This window comes from Cervus elaphus, chromosome 5 (genome assembly GCF_910594005.1).
Source record: "Cervus elaphus chromosome 5, mCerEla1.1, whole genome shotgun sequence".
NCBI lineage: Eukaryota > Metazoa > Chordata > Mammalia > Artiodactyla > Cervidae > Cervus > Cervus elaphus.
In genome coordinates this window covers 90,279,367-90,300,642 of record NC_057819.1, presented here as the reverse complement: position 1 = coordinate 90,300,642, position 21,276 = coordinate 90,279,367, and the positions used below count along the sequence as shown (strand labels likewise).

At 39.3% G+C, this 21,276-nt stretch overlaps 1 protein-coding gene across 2 annotated transcripts in view; it reads right to left on the bottom strand.

The window, feature by feature from the left end:
- MYO1D (myosin ID) overlaps positions 1–21,276 on the bottom strand; it is a 357,910-nt gene that overhangs the window by 185,337 nt on the left and 151,297 nt on the right. For both annotated transcript variants that reach the window (XM_043903065.1, XM_043903066.1), the window contains exon 15: positions 8,431–8,597. In XM_043903065.1, the coding sequence (XP_043759000.1) occupies positions 8,431–8,597 (167 nt within the window). The remainder of the gene's footprint in view (positions 1–8,430; positions 8,598–21,276) is intronic.

Here is a 21,276-nt window from a genome sequence, read left to right as displayed (position 1 = left end):
CTTGGAAGGCTGCCTACCACAGTGCTTTTCCCCTACCCCTGGTGCAAAGTTGTTTACATGGAGTCAAATTTAGTACATTTTTCACACATTACATCTGAATTTTACATCTTAGTGAGAAAGGTTCTCCTCACACTCAGGTTACAGGGTAATTCACTTATGGGTTCGTCTAGGATTTGTATGTTTCCATTTTTTACATTCGGAGCTCTGATTCATTTGGAATTTATCTTGGTATATGGAATGGATCCAACTTTACTTCTGAAAAAAGGCTACTTCCAATATTATTTACTAAAAAGTCGGTCTTTCTCCCTCTGAGTTAATATGCCATTTTATCATATGCTAAATTTTCATATGTACTTTAATTCATTTCTAGGCTTTTTGGTCTGTTTCACTGCTCTCTCTGCCGATCAGTACTACATGGTTTTAATTATAGAGGTTATATTTTAATATCCAGTGGTCTTTTCTCTTTCTTTTCCTTTTAAAGGTCTTTCTAGATATTCTTAGATGTTTATTTTTCTGTATGAATTTTAGAATCAATTTGCATAGGGAAAAACAATCACAAAACAAACAAATCCTTGCAGGTATTTTTTTGGGTTCCCATGCATTAAATTTGGCCATGATGTCCAGTTGTCCCACCCAAGAACCAGGGATTGGTTTAAGTGTACTTTTGCACCTTCCAGGAATCTTCATATTTTCCTCCTAGGAATTTACCCATTTCTGGTTAAGATAATATATATCTAAGGGGCATCTGATTCCTCCTTCTTGATATTTCTCTCTTTTCCTAGTTTCTATCTCAGCTTCTGGGTCAGCATGCTCTTCCTGGATTCCTTCTGTCTCTGGATATTTCTTCTCAATCTCATTTTCTGGCTACTGTTCTTCACTACTGGACCTCCAAAGGTTGGAGTGCCCCGGGGCTCATATCAAGCCCTCTTCTCTCTATGTACAACCTCCCACATCACCTCATCTAGTCCGTCCACTTCATTTTTCAACTCAAGCGATTATTATCCCAAGCCCAGCTCTCAATTCTGAATTTCACATTCACATATCCAGTGCCTACAGAGACCTTAAGGCATTTAAAATTCTTCTTTTCAGTCCTTCCAACTGCAAAGTCTTTGGTAACCAAAGCCAGAATCCTGGGAATCCTATGTGATTCCTGCTCTTCTCTATCATTCCTTCTCATTCACCATCGAGTCTATTGATTCCACCTCCAAAATATATTTAAAGTTCAACTACTCCCATCTTCACTGTCACAATCCTAAGAGAAGCCACGGTCAAGTTTACTACAACAGACTCCTAAGCTGCTTTCCATTTCCTCTTCAAGCCATTCTGCATATTCAGCAGTCAGAGCAGTATTCCCAAAAGCCTCACAACATTTTTATCTTTTGCTGCTCTCCTGCTTTCCTTGCTCTGCTCCAATCAGCTTGGCCTTCTTCAGGGTCTCGGTGTTGTGGTTGCCTCTTTACTGCTTTGAGGCTTTGTATGTGCTGTTCCCACTGCCTGGAATACTTTTTTTTTTTTTAATTTAAATCCTGATTTTTTTTTTTTAATGTATTTATCTATTTGGCTGTGTGAGGTCTTAGCTGGGACATGCAGGATCTTCCATTTTAGTTGCAGCACTTGAAATCGTTAGTTGTGGCATGCAAACTCTTCGCTGCGCCATATGGGATCTAGTTCCCTAACCAGGGATTGAACCTGGGCCCCCTGCATTGGGAATGTATAGTCTTAGCCATTGGGCCACCAGGGAAGTCCCCTGGAATGCTTTTTTAAAAAGCTACTCTTTGAAAGGTGGAGACTTTTCATCTTCTAGTCTTTTTTGATTTTCCTTCATCAACCATCATCCCCATTATTCCTAAAATAACCAGTTGCCTTTCTTTTCCTCACATCATCCATCTCAGTTTGTAATCATATTGATTTGCGCATCTGTCTGTTGAATGTCCGTCTATAGGTACCACAAAGGCAGAGATTTTCTCTTGCGCCTCACTATTTGCCACATGCCTATCACGTTGTCTGCCATACAGTGAGGAGAGAGATATCTGTTGAATAAAAGAATGGAAGAAAATATATTTAAAGTCTGGTCATGTGCCAGATAAAGACAGAAACAGGATCCAAAGAGTTCTGATACAAAGAGAGAGGTAACGTTTTGCAATATCACATGAAAAAAGGAAATAAAATTCAAAAACTTCCAGATTTATCACGAAAATAGAATAAGAGTCAACAGGCAGTAATGGCGTGTGTTGAAAGTTTTAGGCATTCTGCAGGAACTAGAAGAAATGGTACTGCCACACTCCTCAGCTAAACGTCAGGGTAACGGGGCACTTCCTCTTCCCCACGGTCTGGGGCACAGCCCCAGTTCTCCAGCAAACTGGCATCCTGAACTTGCAAATTAAAAAGCTGAACTCATCTGCTTTCTGACAACTAGTTTTTAACCTCCCTGGAAGCCTTTAGCAGCTTTTAAGGTTATCAGTACCTTTAAAATCCTTCTCTCTCTCTTTTGATAAAAGGATGAAAGTGACAAGTAGAAGTCTAGGCTCAAAGCTAGCTTACAAAAAAAATCTGCAGAATCCAAAAACACAAACTCACTGTGGAAATGTTACTTATTCTCCCACCAAGACTGAAAACGCTCCTCCACACTTTCCATCCTACCCCATGCAGCACTGTTAATTAGTTCAATCAGTATATGTAAATATTATATTTATAGGAAAATACATACTTTTCCCTGTCTTGTTAATTAACATTTCTAGCCTTCCCATAAACAGTATAAGTCTTTACTTCTCTATATTCCTCATTCCCATTTTAATTTTTGTTGCAAATGATTACTACCGATATCCTTCCGGCCCCCGCCCCCCCTTATAATGGAAACCACTTGTGTAGATTTCACAAGAAGTTTTACTGACTTATTTGTTCAATGTTGCTTTTTTGCAGTCCATATTTCCCTTCTGTATTTATATTCCTTTTTGCTAAAGTACACCCTTTCGAAGATTTTTCAGAGAAGTCTAGGGATAGTAAACTTTCTGAACTTATATATGTCAGGAAATTTATTTTTATTTTGCCCACACTTTTTTTTTTGGTCTGCGCTGGGTCTTCACTGTTGCATGTGGGTTTTCTCCAGTGGCAGTAAGTGGGGTCTACTCTCTAGTTGCAGTGCTCGGACTTCTCACTGTGGTAGCTTCTCTTGTTGGGGTGCACAGGCTTAGCTGCCTCACAGCATATGAAATCTTCCCCAGCCTGGGATGGAAACTGTGTCCCTTGCATTGGCAGGCAGACTCTTTACCACTGGACCACCAGGGAAGTTCCCTGCCCACACTCTTGAATGATAACTTGGCATGGAATAAAATTCTAGGTGTAAACTTCATTCCCCTTCACAGTGAAGATACTGCTCCTTTGTCTGTTTATACTGAATGTTGCTAATGAGAAGTCTGATGACAGTTTGAATCTCATTTCCTCATAGGTAGTTTGCCTTTCTTCTTGGGAACTCTAAGCATTTTTCATTATGCCTAGAGTTCTGAAAGTGAACATAACATAAGCTCATTTAAAACATTCGTATGTTTTACACTCGATGTATTCTTTCAGTCTGACCCCCGGACCTTCCTTTCCTTCTGGTGCTCTTGCTACATGGCTTTTGGCCCTTCTGGATCAAACTTACACTCGGTGTGACCTTTCTTTAGAACGTTCCATCTCTCTTTCTCTGTGATGAGGTCTGGGAGAAGTCTTCAGCTTGATCTTCTAGCTTACTAACTCATTTAATAGAAGTTTAGTTTGAAAAAAAAATTTTTTTAATTATGGTAAATTTTATGTATAGTAAAATGCACACATTTAAATACACAATTCAGTAAGTTTTGAAAAATGTGTACACTCATGAAACTGACATGTCAATCAGATGCAGATCATCTACATAACCACAAAGAGCTCCCTCATTACCTTTCCCCCTTTCCAGCCAACTCTCAACCGAGAGCAAAGCATTGCCCTGATTTTTATCTGTTCATGAGCTTTATATAAATGGCAGCATAAAGTGTGTACTGTCTGGTGACTCTTTTTCACATAATGTTTTATTCATCCATGCTGTTATAGTATCAGCTGTTCATTATCTCTCTTTTTTTTTTTTTCCCCACACCGCATGGCATGTGGGATCTTAGTTCCCTGACCAGGGATTGAACCCATGCCCCCTGCATTGGAAGAGTGGAGTCTTAACCACTGGTCCACCAGGGAAATCCCTGTTCATTCTCTTTAATGCTGACTTGTAACCATTGTATGATGACACTATAAATTGCTGACTCATTCTATTGATGGACAATTCACTTCACTTGAGCTTAAGTTGGTTTTCATTTTCCAAATCCCTAATTGGTTCTTTTTAACAACAACCTGTTCTTGTTTTGAACTTCATATTCCTACTTTAGGACCAAAATTCTCTCCTTTATCTCTCTGAGAATATGAATAGGCTTTTTCCAAGGTATTCTGCTCCTTGCTCTAGTTCCTTCGGGGTGAGGTTTTTCCTTTGTTGAGCTTATTGCTTCTTTCTCATTGGTCTGGTCTTTCTCAGATGTTTGACTGTTATCTCATCTCCTACCCTAGAATCCTTCTTCCTACATGTACGTCTTGGCCTTTGCTGGCCTCTTGTAAGGTGGCTACTTTTGCTTCCAGAATCTTGGCCAGTATACCTACGATGTCTCCCTTGCAGTTGCTCAGGCGGTTATTTGTCCTGGCCATTACGGCAGCCTCTCAGGGCTGCAGCTGGGGAAACTCCAGACTGTAGCTGAGATGTCTCCTGAACGCCAGCTGAAGCCTCACAAGGCAGTCTTTCCTAAAAACTGTGACCTCAGCATACTTCTGGGTCTACATGTCTGCCTCATATTGTATTTAGGAGTGATTCACATCTTCAAGGCTCACTGAGCATCCCTCTTTTGATTCCATAGTGTGGCTGTGCATTTACTTGGCTTTCAAGACACATATTTTATATCACTGGGGGATATTCTGGAGTGGGAATGGGAGATTTAAGATTGTACTCCTAAGACTATCATATTTGAAATTCATAGGTTCTTTTTAACCTTTTCTATTTTTACATGAGTATTAGAAAACATAATCCAATCCTTGTAGCATGTCTTCTATGCCAAAAAAACACATCAAGCATCTTGAGTTGAAAGTAAAATAAGTACAAAAACAGACTAAAAGTGAGTAAGGATATGCACTTGCAAAATTCCTTGTCCCCTCCAAATCAAGCTTGCTTATTCTCTTACTTCAACTACTATCCATGGCTTCCTCTCTGTCTCATGATATTTTTTAGTTAGATAAATATATACAAATCATTAGATAAATTATACATAAATATAAATGAATTATTTATTTTAGATAAATAATTCTTCCAGTTTCGCCCCATCCTATAGCTGCCCATTCCCACCCTGTATTTCTAATACTTGACTTCTGCTGATCTTACATAGGTGACAACACAAAAACAAATACTACCATTGAGTACTTGCTAGAATTCTGAGTAATGACAAGGGATGAGCAATCTTCCGAGTAACATCAACTGATATCGAGACTCAGAATGAACACATTCTACTCTACAGCTTTAATAAAAAAGAAAAACCAAATTTAAAGAACAGCCTGATCTCAATAAGGAAAATGATCAGTTTTGAGCATGACTTTCTGATCAATAGAAAATTTCTCATTTTTCTAGGCTATTCTGCTATAAAGTTTTATTCTTTCCAAGAGTCTCCAATTAGCGTGAATCCCTTTCACTTCTGCATGCAAGTAGCCGAACACTGGTGGAGAACAGCTGATGCTGGGGGCGGGGGTCCTCACTAAACACTTACAACTTCAAACCTCAAATGGGTGCTCAGGTCTTCCTGAGAGCAAAGCCACTGGGAGAGAGTGGGAAAGCTCTCCTGCTCTCTAAAATGAGTATTTCTGTTTACTTGTCAACCTCCTACACCACCTCTCTTGATCCTCACTCTCAGGCTCACGACCTTGCCTCATACTTTAAGAAGAAACAGAAGCAATCAGATAGGAACATTTTCATTTGTGCCATCAGTCGGCCTTCGAGGCTTCCTGCCTTGGTATTCATATTCTCTGCCTTTCGCCCTGTTGCTAGGGGAGAAGGATCCCTGCTCCCATCTAAAGCTGACCAACCTTCCACTTGTGCTGGGATTTCATTCCCTGTCTTCTCAAGGAGGTTATTATTTCAGTTATCTCCCTTCCTTCTGCGTGGCTGGTTTCTCTCTCTATTCTGAATCATCGCCACCTGCATTTTGAACATTTTCTAGAGTCTCTTTGACTTCACATTCCACTCTGGCTGCTGCTTCCATTTTTCTCTGTTCTCATTCACAACACACATCCTTGAGCTGTCCATGGACATCCAGCTCCTCAGTTTACTTTCCCATCCTGCTCAAATGGGGCTCTGACTAGCTCTTTCTCCTCTGACTTCTGTGCTGCCTGGTCTAATGGTTAAGCTTCTGCTTTTCTCTTACTTGATGGCATAGTAATATTTAATATAATTGTACCTTTCTTCTTGAAATGCCATCTTCTCTTGGCTTCTGTGATCTAACCCTCTTCTGATATTTCTTCTCTCTCTTTGATCACTTCTCTTCTCTTTGCAGGTTCTTTCACGTCAGACCACAAGCCTAAATGTTGACATGGGCCCTCTCTTCTTTTCTATCAAGTCCCAAGACTTTATATATAATCTATATATCAATAACTCCAAACTGTCTATTTCCAGCCTAGAAGTCTTCACAGAACTCCAGATTTATATGTCTAGCAGATTATTTAGTATTTCTACTTAGGCATTTAGAAGCCATTTCAAACCTAACATAGTCAAGAGACAAATCTTGATTCCATCTTTGCCCTGGTTCCATGTCCTCTTCTTCAAACTTCTCTTCCCCAATCTTTCTTATCTCAGAAAATGGTACCATGCTTATCCAGATGCTCAAGCCAAAATCTACGTGTTACCCTTCATCCCTCTCTACTCCTCTCTCATTGAGTCAATCCATCAGCAAGTCTTGTCCACTTTCCCCCCAAACCTATCCTGAATCAGTCCACTACTCTTGGATCTACAATAACTCCTTGTTCAAGGCACTCTCATTGAGCTGCCTCTCCTGGATTCCTGCAATAGCATCTCTAAATGTCTCCTTGCTTCCTATTCACATAGCAGCCACAGTGATCTCTTAAAACATCCAAAAGGTTGTGTGGCTCCCTGCATAAAGTCCACCAATGGTTTTCTACCACCCTTGGTCAAAATCTAAACTGTTTAGTCTGGATGACAACATGCAACATGATCTGGCCCCCGTCCATCTCTCTGATCTCAACCCACACCACTGCCCTGTCGCTCAGCATCCTCCAACCATACTGGACGACGTTTGGTACCTAAAACGCGACACTTATTTCTGCAAGAGAGACTTTTCTCCACTGTTTCCTCAGCTTCACCTGCTCTTTTTCTTTGACCTTTGTATGACTGACTCCTTACATTCATTATTATCTACTTAAGAGACTCCTCAGCAACCAGTATTTTATGTATTTATTCATTCATATTTTTGTGAAATCTGTAGCCTACAACATAGGAAATGTTGAATAAATATTTTAAAATAAATGAAAAGATGGGATTTAAAACACTATTTTTAAGATCCCAGGTGTCAACTAGCATTATTGTTACCAATAATAAATAACAATAGCAATGACACCTTCTTATACTGAGTGATTATTATAAGCCAGGTTCCCATTCTAGGTGCTTTATTTTATATATGTTATCTCATTTCACCCCCAGCAGTCTTACCAAGTAATTACTATTATCATTCCCATTTAAAAAATTAATTTTCTCCATTCTACACATAGGAAACAGAGGCAACTGGAAAGTTATGTGATTTTCCCAAGGTCAAAAATCCTGGTCAAAGCCAGGATTCAATCAGGTAGACTAATTTTAGGGACTCTGTGATGATCTACTTAGTATCCTTTTACTATTATAGTTACTAATATCAGTAATGATAAGCAGCATTAACTGAACATCTACTATGTGCCAGGAACCTAGCCTTTTCACTTTGGTTAATTTAATCCTCACAGCAAAAGCCTTGTAAGGTAGTGTTACTATACTCATTTTGCAAATGCAGAAACAAAGAAGTTAAATTTCTAGCTCCAGGTCATGCAACAAACATGTGGCATAGCCAGGACTCCAGCCCAGCTGTGACTCTGAATCCTTGCTTTTTCTCCTATACTACATGCTTATATTTTCCCCACGAAGAATTCATTTATTTCCCATGGTCCATAAACCACAAACTCAAGGGGTCTCTTGACGATTCTAGGAAAGTCTTTCGTATTTGTAGTTTCCTCAACTCTTCTGCTCATTCAACAAATATTGAGACTGCCTGGTACGAGCTGATGCGTTGTTTAACACAGGGAGGACTCCCTAAGTCTCACTGAGCTCTTGGGTTTCTTTGTTTCATCTCTTCTCACCTGTGAAGAAACTTCTCGTAGGTCTGGCGGAAGGCAAAGCCTGCCCGACGTACCCTCACGTTTTCTAGGAGTCCAAGATACTCTACTTGATGCCGGCAGCGTTCATCATCAAAGATCTGTGGGGATTTCATGTCGTTGGGTTTGATGCAACGTACGTAATATGGTTCCTATAGAAATAAACCGGCAAATGGTAAGCTTCACTGGAAAAAAGTCTTGGACTAAAGACACTAACACGAAAAGGAACACATTTGAGCGAGTTCTAATAAGGTGGATGAACCTAGAGCCTCTTATACAGAGTGAAGTAAGTCAGAAAGAGAAAAGCAAATATCATATATTAATGCATAGATATGGAATCTAAAAAGATGGTACTGATGAAACTCTTTGCAGGGCAGCAGTGGAGACACAGATATAGAGAACAGACTTAAGGACACAGTAGGGGAAGGAGAGGATGGGATGAACTGAGAGAGTAGCATGGAAACATACACATTACCATATGTAAAATAGATAGCCAGTGGGAATTTGCTGTATGATGCAGGGAGCCCAAACCTGGTGCTCTGTGAGAACCTAGAGGGGTGGGATGGGGTGGGAGGTGAGAAGGAGGGTCAAGAGGGAGGGGACATAGGTATACACATGGCTGATTCATGCTGACGTATGGCAGAAACCAGCACAATACTGTAAAACAATTATCCTCCAATTAAAAATAACTTTTTTAAAAAAGACACTATGACTAACATGTAACTAGTGTGCAGTTCAGTTCAGTCACTCAGTTGTGTCCGACTGTTTGTGACCTCATGAACCGCAGCACGCCAGGCCTCCCTGTCCATCACCAACTCCCGGAGCCCACCCAAACCCATGTCCATCGAGGCGGTGATGCCATCCAACCATCTCATTCTCTCTCGTCTCCTTCTCCTCCTGCCCTCAATCTTTCCCAGCGTCAGGGTCTTTTCCAATGAGTCAACTCTTCGTATCAGGTGGCCAAAGTATTGGAGTTCCAGCTTCAACATCATTCCTTCCAATGAACACCCAGGACTAATCTCCTTTAGGATGGACTGGTTGGATCTCCTTGCAGTCCAAGGGACTCTCAAGAGTCTTCTCCAACACCACAGTTCAAAAGCATCAATTCTTCAGTGCTCAACTTTCTTCACAGTCCAACTCTCACATCCATACATGACTACTAGAAAAACCAAAGCCTTGAGAAGACGGATCTTTTGTTGGCAAAGTAATGTTTCTGCTTTTTAATATGCTGTCTAGGTTGGTCATGACTTTCGTTCCAAGGAGTAAGCACCTTTTAATTTCATGGCTGCAATCACCATCTGCAGTAATTTTGGAGCCCAGAAAAATAAAATCTGTCACTGTTTCCACTGTTTCCCCATCTATTTGCCATAAAGTGATGGGACCGGATGCCATGATCTTAGTTTTCTGAATGTTGAGCTTTAAGCCAACCTTTTCACTCTCCTCTTTCACTTTCATCAAGAGGCTTTTTAGTTCTTCTTCGCTTTCTGCCATCAGGGTGGTGTCATCTGCATATCTGAGGTTATTGGTATTTCTCCCAGCAATCTTGATTCCAGCTTGAGCTTCCTCCAGCCCAGCGTTTCTCATGATGTACTCTGCATATAAGTTAAACAAGCAGGGTGACAATATACAGCCTCGATGTATTGCTCTGTTTCTTTGCATTGATCGCTGAAGAAGGCTTTCTTATCTCTCCTTACTATTCTTTGGAACTCTGCATTCAAATAGGTATATCTTTCCTTTTCTCCTTTGCTTTTCGATTCCCTTCTTTTCATAGCTATTTGTAAGGCCTCCTCAGACAGCCATTTTGGCTTTTTGCATTTCTTTTTCTTGGAGATGGTCTTGATTCCTGTCTCCTGTACAATGTCACGAATCTCCATCCATAGTTCATCAGACACTCTGTCTATCAGATCTAGTCCCTTAAATCTATTTCTCACCTCCACTGTCTAGTCATAAGGGATTTGATTTAGGTCATACCTGAATGGCCTAGTGGTTTTCTCCACTTTCTTCAATTTCAGTTATTAGTAATTAGTGTCAAATTAAGCTTTGTGATTCTTTATTTCTCAGGCACAGACTTGTGAAAAATTCTTCCTTTCCCTTCAATTTAAGCTTGGAAGTTCTCAGGCATTCAGCTACATTTTGGTATTATTATATTTTAGGATTCATCAGGAAGAGTAGAAGTGGAATAAAACAAGCGTGTAAGTAAACATCAAGTAAGCATCAAGTTTTTGTGTATTTACAGAAATGTGATTAAAAGTAACAGGAGTAATTTAATAGAAAGAATCAGAAGCTATGATAAAGATGCACTGCAATGAAGAATATAAAATATTAGGCACAGCTCTGGCACATATAAGTGCTCGATTCAGCTTTGAATCATTTCAGTCCTTCAAACTGGAATAGTTTCTTTGGAATATCAGTGCTTTTAGATGCTTAAATGGAGCAAAAGAAATCTAGACAAAGATTATATACAAAAACGGGCCTCTAATTACTTCTATAAATAGTTTTGCAAATAATGTTTGGGACAAGATAAAAGTTAATCAGATATACAAGAAGCCAAGATAACATGAATTAGAAATAGCAAAACAATATACAAAATAAAAAGATCTGCAGGGGTCCAGATGTTGGGATTAGCAGATAGAAATATTAAAACAACTATATTTAGCATGTTCAAGATGACAAAAGGCAATATTAAGAATGTTTTAAAGAACCAGATCTATAAAAAAGAACCAAACCAAATAGAAGACCCAGGACTTAAAAATACAATAGTAAGAAATTAAGAACTCAGTGGACCAGTAGAAGAGTAGACTGGAAATAGTTCAAGAAAAAAACAGTAAACTAGAAGGAAAGTGAGAAGAATTTTCCCAGAATGGATCATGGAGAGACAAAAAGACAGAAAATAAATACAAGAGGTTAAGAGGCATAGAAGACATACCGTGAGATGCTTTAATTAACTGGAGTCCTAAGGAGAGGAAACAAAAGGGACAGAAGCAATATTTGAAGAGCTAATAGTCAAGGACTTTGCAAAACTGAGGAAAATCCATCAAGCTGTAACAAAGTGAAGAAATGCTACAAACTGCAAGCAAGATTAAAAAAAGTCTACACCTAGGTACATCAGTAAAACTTCTGAAAACCAAAGAAGAGCAGCAAGAAGAAAAAGGACTTATTACCTAAAGGAGCAACAACCAGACTGATAGCTGACTTCTCAGAAGAAACTATGGAATATGGAAGACAAATGAATATTATGCTTGAAATACTGAACGGCTGCCAATGCAGAATTTTACACCCTAACAAAACTATTCTTCAAGAAGGAAAACACAAACTATTTCCAGGTAAACAAAAACAGAATTTGCCAACATTAGGCTTCATACACAACAGGATAAAATTAAAACAGAAGAAAAATGGCCCAAGATGAAGGTAAAAAAAAGAAGGGATAAATGAGGAAATCTAAACAGATATTAACAGTACTTAGCAGTAATAATGGTGATGGTGATGTCATCATCTTATTGACTTAAAATTATATATGTACATATTGTATATATTTACATATATACCTAAATGAAATAAATATTTGTCAGTACATGACTAAAACAACATAATAAGTTGGGAGGAAGACAAATGGAATTAAGATGTTTTATGGACCTTGCATTGTTCTGGAAAGAGGTAAAAGCACCAAATGATATTAGATTTTTATAATCAATAATGACACTGTAATAATTTGAGTAACCACCAAAAGAGTATTATGGTGTAAATCTTCCAAAATAATAAAGTATATAAATGTAGTAATAAAATATCATTGTGGTACTAGTGGTTGAGGGGTAGTACAAGGAAAGGATGCCTCCTAGGTCTAACTAAACATTCTGACTCAAAAGATTTACAGCCCACACTTGGCAGGCATCCACTCAGAAGGACAAGAACACGGCTTGCCAGCAGGCAGTGTCAAGGTCATGCGGCAGCCCACACAGCAGTTAGGTGATAGCTTAGGCACAATGAGATGAGGTCCGTATCAGATGTAGGAAGTGCCCTCGGGTTTAAAAGCCTCACGCCCCATAGGATTCAGTATCTCTTATAGCAACTCTAAAGATACAGCTTCCAGGGTCCTTGAAAGGGACATGCCTAACACATGAGTCACCACACTCAGGAAGCCAAAAGTCTGACATTCTCATTCTCCCAGGACAGCTGCAATTTATCAATAGGGGTAATTTTTACCTTAAGTGATGTTGCCTAGTAATATAGTTGATATACATCGTGCTAGGTTTAACAGAGGCACAGAGCTAGAAATTTCACTGAGGTTATCAAACAGAAGGAGTAGAATTTTGCTTTTCACCCACAGCAATCAATCAAAAAGGGTAGAAAGAGAAGAAAAAGAAATAGAGAAGAGACAAACAGAAAGCACTAGGAGATGGTCAATTTGTAAACAACATACAGTAGCTGTGTTAAGAGTAAATGAAATAAATAATTCATTCAAAGGACAAAGATGGTCAGAACGGATAAAAAGCCAAAACTAACTCTGTATGCTATTTATGAGAGTCATACCTGAAGCATAAAGTCATGGAAAGACTGAAAGTAAAAGGATGGAAAAGGATAGACCATGCAAACCCTAGTCAAAAGAAGAGCTGGTTTTAACTATTTTATTCCTGCAAAACTGACTTTAAGGCAAAAAGCAATACAGAAATAAAGACATTTCATAGTGATAAATGACTCAAATGCTAGGAAGATATAATAGTTCTAACTTGAATAAGCTTAATAAATTCACAAAATATTTAAAGCAAAAGTGGAAGGCATAAGAAGAAGTGGACGAATTCAGAATTACAGTAGGTTTTATCACATTTCAGCAATGACAAAACAAAGTAATTAGTAAGAATGCAGAAACACTGGAAAATATGATGAGCAAACTCGACCTAATCACTGTGTATAGAATATTAAGCGCAAATAATTCTAGTACATAAAGAAAACTTACATTTCTAAGGGCTGAAATCACACAGAGTATATCCTCTGATCAAATGAGATTAAGTTAGAAATCAAGAGAAAGAAGATAATTAGAAAATCTTAAGATGATTGCAAATTAAGAAATACACTTCTAAATTATCCTTGGGTCAAAAAAGAAAATTACAGTGTGAATTAGAAAATATTTTGAACTCAATAATTTATGCAATCATGTGGGCAAGGCAATCTTAGTGTAAGGTATCATTTGAGTCATGTAAATGACTTTACTAAACAGAAACGAGTTGAATGGAATTTTACCAGTATTGACTGATTATGCCCAGAAAGGGGTAACACTCATGCCCAACTAAGGGGTGGGGAATGCCCTTTCATCCTGGTTGGTAATATAAAAACCTTCAGATAAGGAATCCAGGGCATATGCTTTCTCTATATTTCATCAGCATTCTGTTTCAATTTATAAATGCCGCCTCCTCCCTCCTTATAAATATCCAGACTGACTCAACCTAAGAAATCTTAAATTTGACAAACTCTAAGCGTCTTATTAAGGTTAAACCACAAAAGTTAATAGTGATCTTATTATCTGGCACTTTGAAACCTTTTTCTCCCTATATTTCATGAGAAAAACATGCTTGCTAAATCACTTCAGTCATGTCCGACTATTTTGAGACCCTATGGACTGCAGTCCACCAGGCTTCTCTGTCCATGGGATTCTCCAGGCAAGAATACTGGAGTGGGTTGCCATTTCCTTCTCCAGGGGATCTTCCCGACTCAGGGACTGAACCCGCATCTCTTGCAGCTCCTGTATTGGCAGGTGGGTTCTTTACCACTAGCGCCACCTGGGAAGCCCGTGCCAAAGTATACCAATCAGTATATATATTAGCCAGAAGATACTGGACTTAGATATTCATTTACTTAGCCTGTGTTGGACGTATCAAATAGAGCCACTGGCAAATTAAAGTTCATTTAATAATTTACTAACCATCTGTTCAGAGTGCTTTATGAGGTATCAGTGAAAGTCACTCAGTTGTGCCCAACTCTTTGCGACCCCATGGACTATACAGTCCATGGAATTCTCCAGGCCAGAATACTGGAGTGTGTAGCTGTTTCCTTTTCTGGGAGACCTTCCCAACCGAGGGATCAAACCCAGGTCTCCCACACTGCAGGCAGATTCTTTACCACTGGCCCACCAGGGAAGCCCATGAGGTATCAAGAGAGATATAAGGTTAGTAGAAGTCATTCCTTAGATTCAAAGACTTATAATCCAGGTGGCAATGAGACATGTGTTTAAAAATACTATGTGCTATAGTTAATAACACTATATTGTACATTTAAAAGTTGCTGCGAGAGTCTTAAAAGTTCTTATCAAAAAAGAAAAAAAGTTTATGTACGGTGATGGATGTTAATTAGACTTATTGTGGTGATTATTTTACAAAATATACAAATATCAAGTCATTAGGTTGTACACCTAAAATGGATAGTTATATGTCAATTATATGTCAATAAAATACATGAATAATTAAAAATTTTTAAATGAAAAAAACCACTGTGTGAACTCAAAAAAGCAGGAGTTAGCGACTTGCACTTCCAGTGGTGAAGGACTAGGCAATTCCTGTCAACCCTCCTGAGAAAGTCACTAGGAAAAAAGTGCTATACAAAATATGGGGGGAGGGGAGAAACCGTCATTGCATGAAGAGCTAATAACATAGCCAAGATGAGACAAAGACTAAAGTCCAGGGGGATAAAGCTGGCCTTGAGGTCTGCTTTCACTTTCAAGGCAACTGTCTGCCGATCTATAGAGGCAGCCGTGAAGCTCAGCACAGCTGCTGGCAGCCTTGAGGGGCTCGGGGGATGAAAGCTGGAGCCTGAGTCCTCGGATGCAGGACTCCACTCTGGTCTGGAATCCTGAAGAGCTAGACTCGGGAGTCACAAGCTGAATGGAAAACAGGCTGGCACTTCCAGAGAAGGCAGACAGCGCACCACTGAGCCACTGTAGGTCCTGAATTTGATCAAGGTGATTTCAGAATGTCAGAATTTGCCTGATGACATCTTTTAAAACATAAACTTTCAACTTTCCTGTTATTATTAGATGTCATTAATAAGTGGCAATGTATCTGTTTAGTCGCTCAGTCGTGTCCGACTCCTTGCAACCCCATGGATTGCGGCACGCCAGGCTTCCCTGTTCTTCACCATCTCCCTGAGATTGCTCAAACTCATGTCCACTGAGTCAGTGATGCCATCCAACCATCTCATCCTCTGTCGTCCCCTTCTCCTCCTGCCTTCAATCTTTCCCAGCATCAGGGTCTTTTCTAGTGAGTCAGTTCTTCACATCAGGTAGCCAAAGTACTGGAGTTTCAGCTTCAGCATCAGTCCTTCTAATGAATATTCAGTATTGATTTCCCTTAGGATTGACTGGTTTGATCTCCTTGCTGTCCAAGACTCTCAAGAGTTTTCTCCAACACCACAGCTCAAAAGCATCAATTCTTTGGTGTTCAGCCTTCTTTATGGTCCAACTCTCACAGCCATACATGACTACCAGAAAAAACCATAGCTTTGACTATATGGACCTTTGTTGGCAAAGTAATGCCTCTGCTTTTTAATATGCTGTTTAGGTTTGTCACAGCTTTTCTTCCAAGGAGCAAGCGTCTTTTAATGTCATGGCTGTAGTCAGATCTGCAGTGATTCTGGAGCCCAAGAAAATAAAGTCTGTCACTATTTCCCCATCTATTTGCCATAAAGTGATGGGACTGGATGCCATGATCTTAGTTTTTCGAATGTTGAGTTTTAAGCCAACTTTTTCATTGTCCTCATTCACCTCCATCAAGAGGCTCTTTAGTTCTTCTTCACTTTCTGCCATAAGAGTGGTGTCATCTGTGTATCTGAGGTTATTGATTTCTCCCAGCAATCTTGATTCCAGCTTGTGCTTCAGCCCAGCATTTCACATGATGTACCCTGCAAATAAGTTAAATAAGCAGGGTGACAATATACAGCCTTGATGTACTCTTTTCCCAATTTTGAAACAGTCTATTGTTGCATGTCTGGTTCTAACTGTTGCTTCTTTACCTGTATAGAGGTTTCTCAGGAGGCAGGTAAGGTGGTCTGGTATTCCCATTTCTTCAAGAATTTTCCACAGTTTGTTGTGGTCTAGCGTAGTCAGTGAAGAAGTAGTAGATGTTTTTCTGAAATTCTCTTGCTTTTTCAATGATCCAATGGATGTTGGCAATTTGAACTCTGGTTCCTCTGCCTTTTCTAATGTGTCTGTATTCCTTTTCTTTAATCTGATTTGACAATTTTGCTCCATTTACATTCACTGGAATTACTAACATATTTGCATTTATCTCTAACATCTTAATTTGTCCCAGCTTTCCTATGTTATTCTGTCTCCTCTTTCCTATGTTTTTTAGGACTGATGATTCTTTTCTCATTCTGGCTTCCCTTACCCCCAACTACTAGCTTTGTAAGTTAAAAACTCATTTCTATTCTTTTAATGACTATACTAGAAAATTTTACATGTACTTATAACTCATGAGAGTTATAAGCTAATCAATACATTTATCCTTTTCCTGAACAACCAGGGACCTTAAACACTTGAAATATAATCACCCACGCTTCCAGTTTATATGTTATTGTTGTGCTATTTAATTCTAACCTGCATTTTTAATCCAATATAATATTATTTTATAGAGTCAGTTGATTTATACGCATCCACATATTTACCAATTTCTTTGCTCCTCATTTTGCATTTCAGACTTTCATTCAGTCATCAGACATCCTCCTACCTGATATATATCCTTTAGAATTTCCTCTTCTTTGCTTTTTATCTATTTTATTTTTTAAATTATAAAAATATGATAACACATTTATAGGAGACTTGGAAAATACAGAATAAAGTTACATATGTATTTCCATATATATGTATGGAAATATATTTACATACATATAGTTCCATTATATATTACAATTTTTTAAGTAGATAAATTAATATTTTCAGTTGGACTTTCAATATCAAATTCTCAGAAATTAATAGAATGAATGTACAGAGTAGTAGAAGAACATAGACCTGAGAAGCATTATGAACCAATTCGACACAATTTAGATTTATACTATGGTTTTTCCAGTAGTCATGCATGGATGTGGGAGTTGCACCACAAAGAAGGCTGAGCACCAAAGAATTGATGCCTTTGAACTGTGGTGTTGGAGAAGATTCTTGAGAGTCCCTTAGACTGCAAGGAGATCAAACCAGTCAATCCTAAAGGAAATCAACCTATTGATGATTATTCATTGGAAAGACTGATGCTGAAGTTCCAATACTTTGGCCACCAATATGAAGAGCCAACTCATTGAAAAAGACCCTGATTCTGGGAAAGACTGAAGGCAGGAGGAGAAGGGGATGACAGAGGATGAGATGGTTGGATGGCATCACTGACTCAATGGACATGAGTTTGAGCAGGCTCTGGGAGATGGTGAAGGACAGGGAAGCCTGGCATGCTGCAGTCCCTGGGGTCACAAAGAGTTGGACACAACTGAGCAACTGAAGAACAACAAGATTTATACAATTTTCACACAACAGTAGGATATAAATTCTATTCAAGTTCCCACTGAATTTCCTTTACTGTGGTTCTAACTCTGTTTTTACTTTTTCAGAAAGATTCTTTGTTGTTCAGGAAAAATAAATTCTCTCAGTATAGAATTTTGATTAATTTTCTCTAGGCCTGTTACTCCTTCAAAGCTAATCTGCTTTTAAGGTATTTTCTTTGTCTTTGATATTCTGGGGTTTCACTAGAGGCTTGGAGGCATATTTCTTTTTATTTTTCTAACTTGGGATACACTGGACTTCTTGACTGTCTCTTTCATCATTCTGAAAATTCTTTTTCTGTTTCTTCAAATATCACTCTGCCCATTCTCTCCTCTCCATGATTAGATGCACATTAGACCTTTTCATTTTATCTTTCATGTCTCTTAATATGTCTTTTATAAGTTTCATTTCTTGGACTCAGTGAAATTCTGGACAATTTCTTTGATTCTGTCTTACATTTCCCTATTCTCTCTTCAGCTTTGTCTTAACCAATGTAAAATCTATCCACTGAGTTTTACATTTTAATTATTTAGTTTTTATTTCTATCAATTGCCTAGTCCCTTGCTCTCAATGACTAGTTCTCATATTTTTAGGACTTTCGTTTCTTGAAACACATAAAACATTCTGCTAGTCTTTCTGATAATTGTGTATAAGACATTTTCATGAGTCTGTTTAGTCTCACCTTCCTTGTGTCCTGTCTTGCTTTATATGTGTGGTGATCTTCTCCTATGAACTGCTTATTTTCCTTAGAACACCGTCTGTGGAAGTTCTAGTTCTTTAAGGTCTGGTATGAAGGGGGCTTCCTCACTTTGCTTTCATCAGATGCCCAGCGGCAACACCAGACCTGGATGGACCACTTTGAATTCTTGGCTTGAGCCTTTTCAGGCCACCTAGGTATGAGTTTGGACTGCAAATCTCATAAAAGCTGGCTTATGATGATTAATTCTCAAGGAAGGTTCATTCACCCAACTTGGCTCAGTGCCAAAGACCAAGGCAGGCAGTTTTCCTTTCGGACAGTGAGGGATTATTTCCAGAGCTAGCCCTTAGAAGAGGCAACCCTGTAGAGACCTAGCGTCGTGCAGCTGGTGTATACATACGTGTGAGTGTGCCTGTGGTCTGTAATCCCGCATGAGTCACCCTATTCTGAGCAGGCCCTGGGCTTCCCTTCAAGGACCCAGTCTTGGACACCCATGCTCAAAGGCGCCCACTTCAACAACCGCCCAGGGGGCGAAGGGAGCATGATGTTCTCCTCACTTTTACCTTCACTCAGCACCTGGCCTACCTAGTCCTTGCTTTCTTTTTAGTTCATGACTGTATTCAGGAAGTTGGTTTTTTATAATTTACCTAACTTTCTGGTAGTTTTCAGTTGGTTTTAAAGGCCGCTTTGTTCACCCTATTGCCATCAAATGCATTACTCACATGCATTTTAAAAATCTTCATGTTTATGTTCCTAGGTGAAACTCATCTCTAATTTCATTTTTTCATGTTAACCTTGTACTAAGGTAATACTTACTAAGTAACTATTAGTTAAGTTATTACTAAGTAACTTAATAGTACTAAGGTAACAGAATGGGAAAGACTAGATATCTCTTCAAGAAAATTAGAGATACCAAGGGAACATTTCATGCAAAGATGGGCTCAATGAAGGACAGAAATGGTACAGACCTAACAGAAGAAGGAGATATTAAGAAGAGGTGGCAAGAATACACAGAAGAACTGTACAAAAAAGATCTTCATGACCCAGATAATCACTATGGTGTGATCACTCACCTAGAGCCAGATATCCTGGAATGTGAAGTCAAGTGGGCCTTAGAAAGCATCACTATGAACAAAGCTAGTGGAGGTGATAGAATTCCAGTTGAGCTATTTCAAATCCTGAAAGATGATGCTGTGAAAGTGCTGCACTCAATATGCCAGCAAATTTGGAAAACTCAGCAGTGGCCACAGGACTGGAAAAGGGCAGTTTTCATTCCAATCCTAAAGAAAGGCAATCCCAAAGAATGCTCAAACTACTGCACAATTGTACTCATCTCACACGCTAGTAAAGTAATGCTTAAAATTCTCCAAGCCAGGCTTCAGCAATACATGAACTGTGAACTTCCAGATGTTCAAGCTGGTTTTAGGAAAGGCAGCGGAACCAGAGATCAAATTGCCAACATCCTCTGGATCATTGAAAAAGCAAGAGAGTTCCAGAAAAACATCTATTTTTGCTTTAGTGACTGTGCCAAAAGCCTTTGACTATGTGGATCACAATAAACTGTGGAAAATTCTGAAAGAGATGGGGATACCAGACCACCTGACCTGCCTCTCGAGAAACCTATATGCAGGTCAGGAAGCAACAGTTAGAACTGGACATGGAACAACAGACTGGTTCCAAATAGGAAAAGGAGTATGTCAAGGCTGTATATTGTCACCCTGCTTGTTTAACTTATATGCAGAGTACATCATGAGAAACGCTGGGCTGGAGGAAGCACAAGCTGGAATCAAGACTGCCGGGAGAAATATCAATGACCTCAGATATGCAGATGACACCACCCTATGGCAGAAAGTGAAGAGGAACTAAAGAGCCTCTTGATGAAAGTGAAACAGGAAAGTGAAAAAGTTGGCTTAAAGCTCAACATTCAGAAAACTAAGATCATGGCATCCGGTCCCATCACCTCATGGGAAATAGATGGGGAAACAGTGGAAGCAGTGTCAGACTTTATTTTTTTGGGCTCCAAAATCACTGCAGGTGGTGACTGCAGCCATGAAATTAAAAGACGCTTACTCCTTGGAAGGAAAGTTATGACCAACCTAGACAGCATATTAAAAAGCAGAGACATTACTTTGCCAACAAAGGTCCATCTAGTTAAGGCTATTGTTTTTCCAGTGGTCATGTATGGATGTGAGAGTTGAACTGTGAAGAAAGCTGAGCACTGAAAAATTAATGCTTTTGAACTGTGGTGTTGGAGAAGACTCTTGAGAGTCCCTTGGACTGCAAGGAGATCCAACCAATCCATCCTAAAGGAGATCAGTCCTGGGTGTTCATTGAAAGGACTGATGCTGAAGCTGAAACTCCAATACTCTGGCCACCTCATTGGAAGAGTTGATTCATTGGAAAAGACCCTGATGCTGGGAGGGATTGGGGGCAGGAGGAGAAGAGGACGACAGAGGATGAGATGGCTGGATGGCATCATCGACTCGATGGACATGAGTTTGAGTAAACTCTAGGAGTTGCTGATGGACAGGGAGGCCTGGCGTGCTGCCGTTCATGGGATCGCAAAGAGTCGGACACGACTGAGCGACTGAACTGAACTGAACTGAAGGTTAATAGTAATCTCACA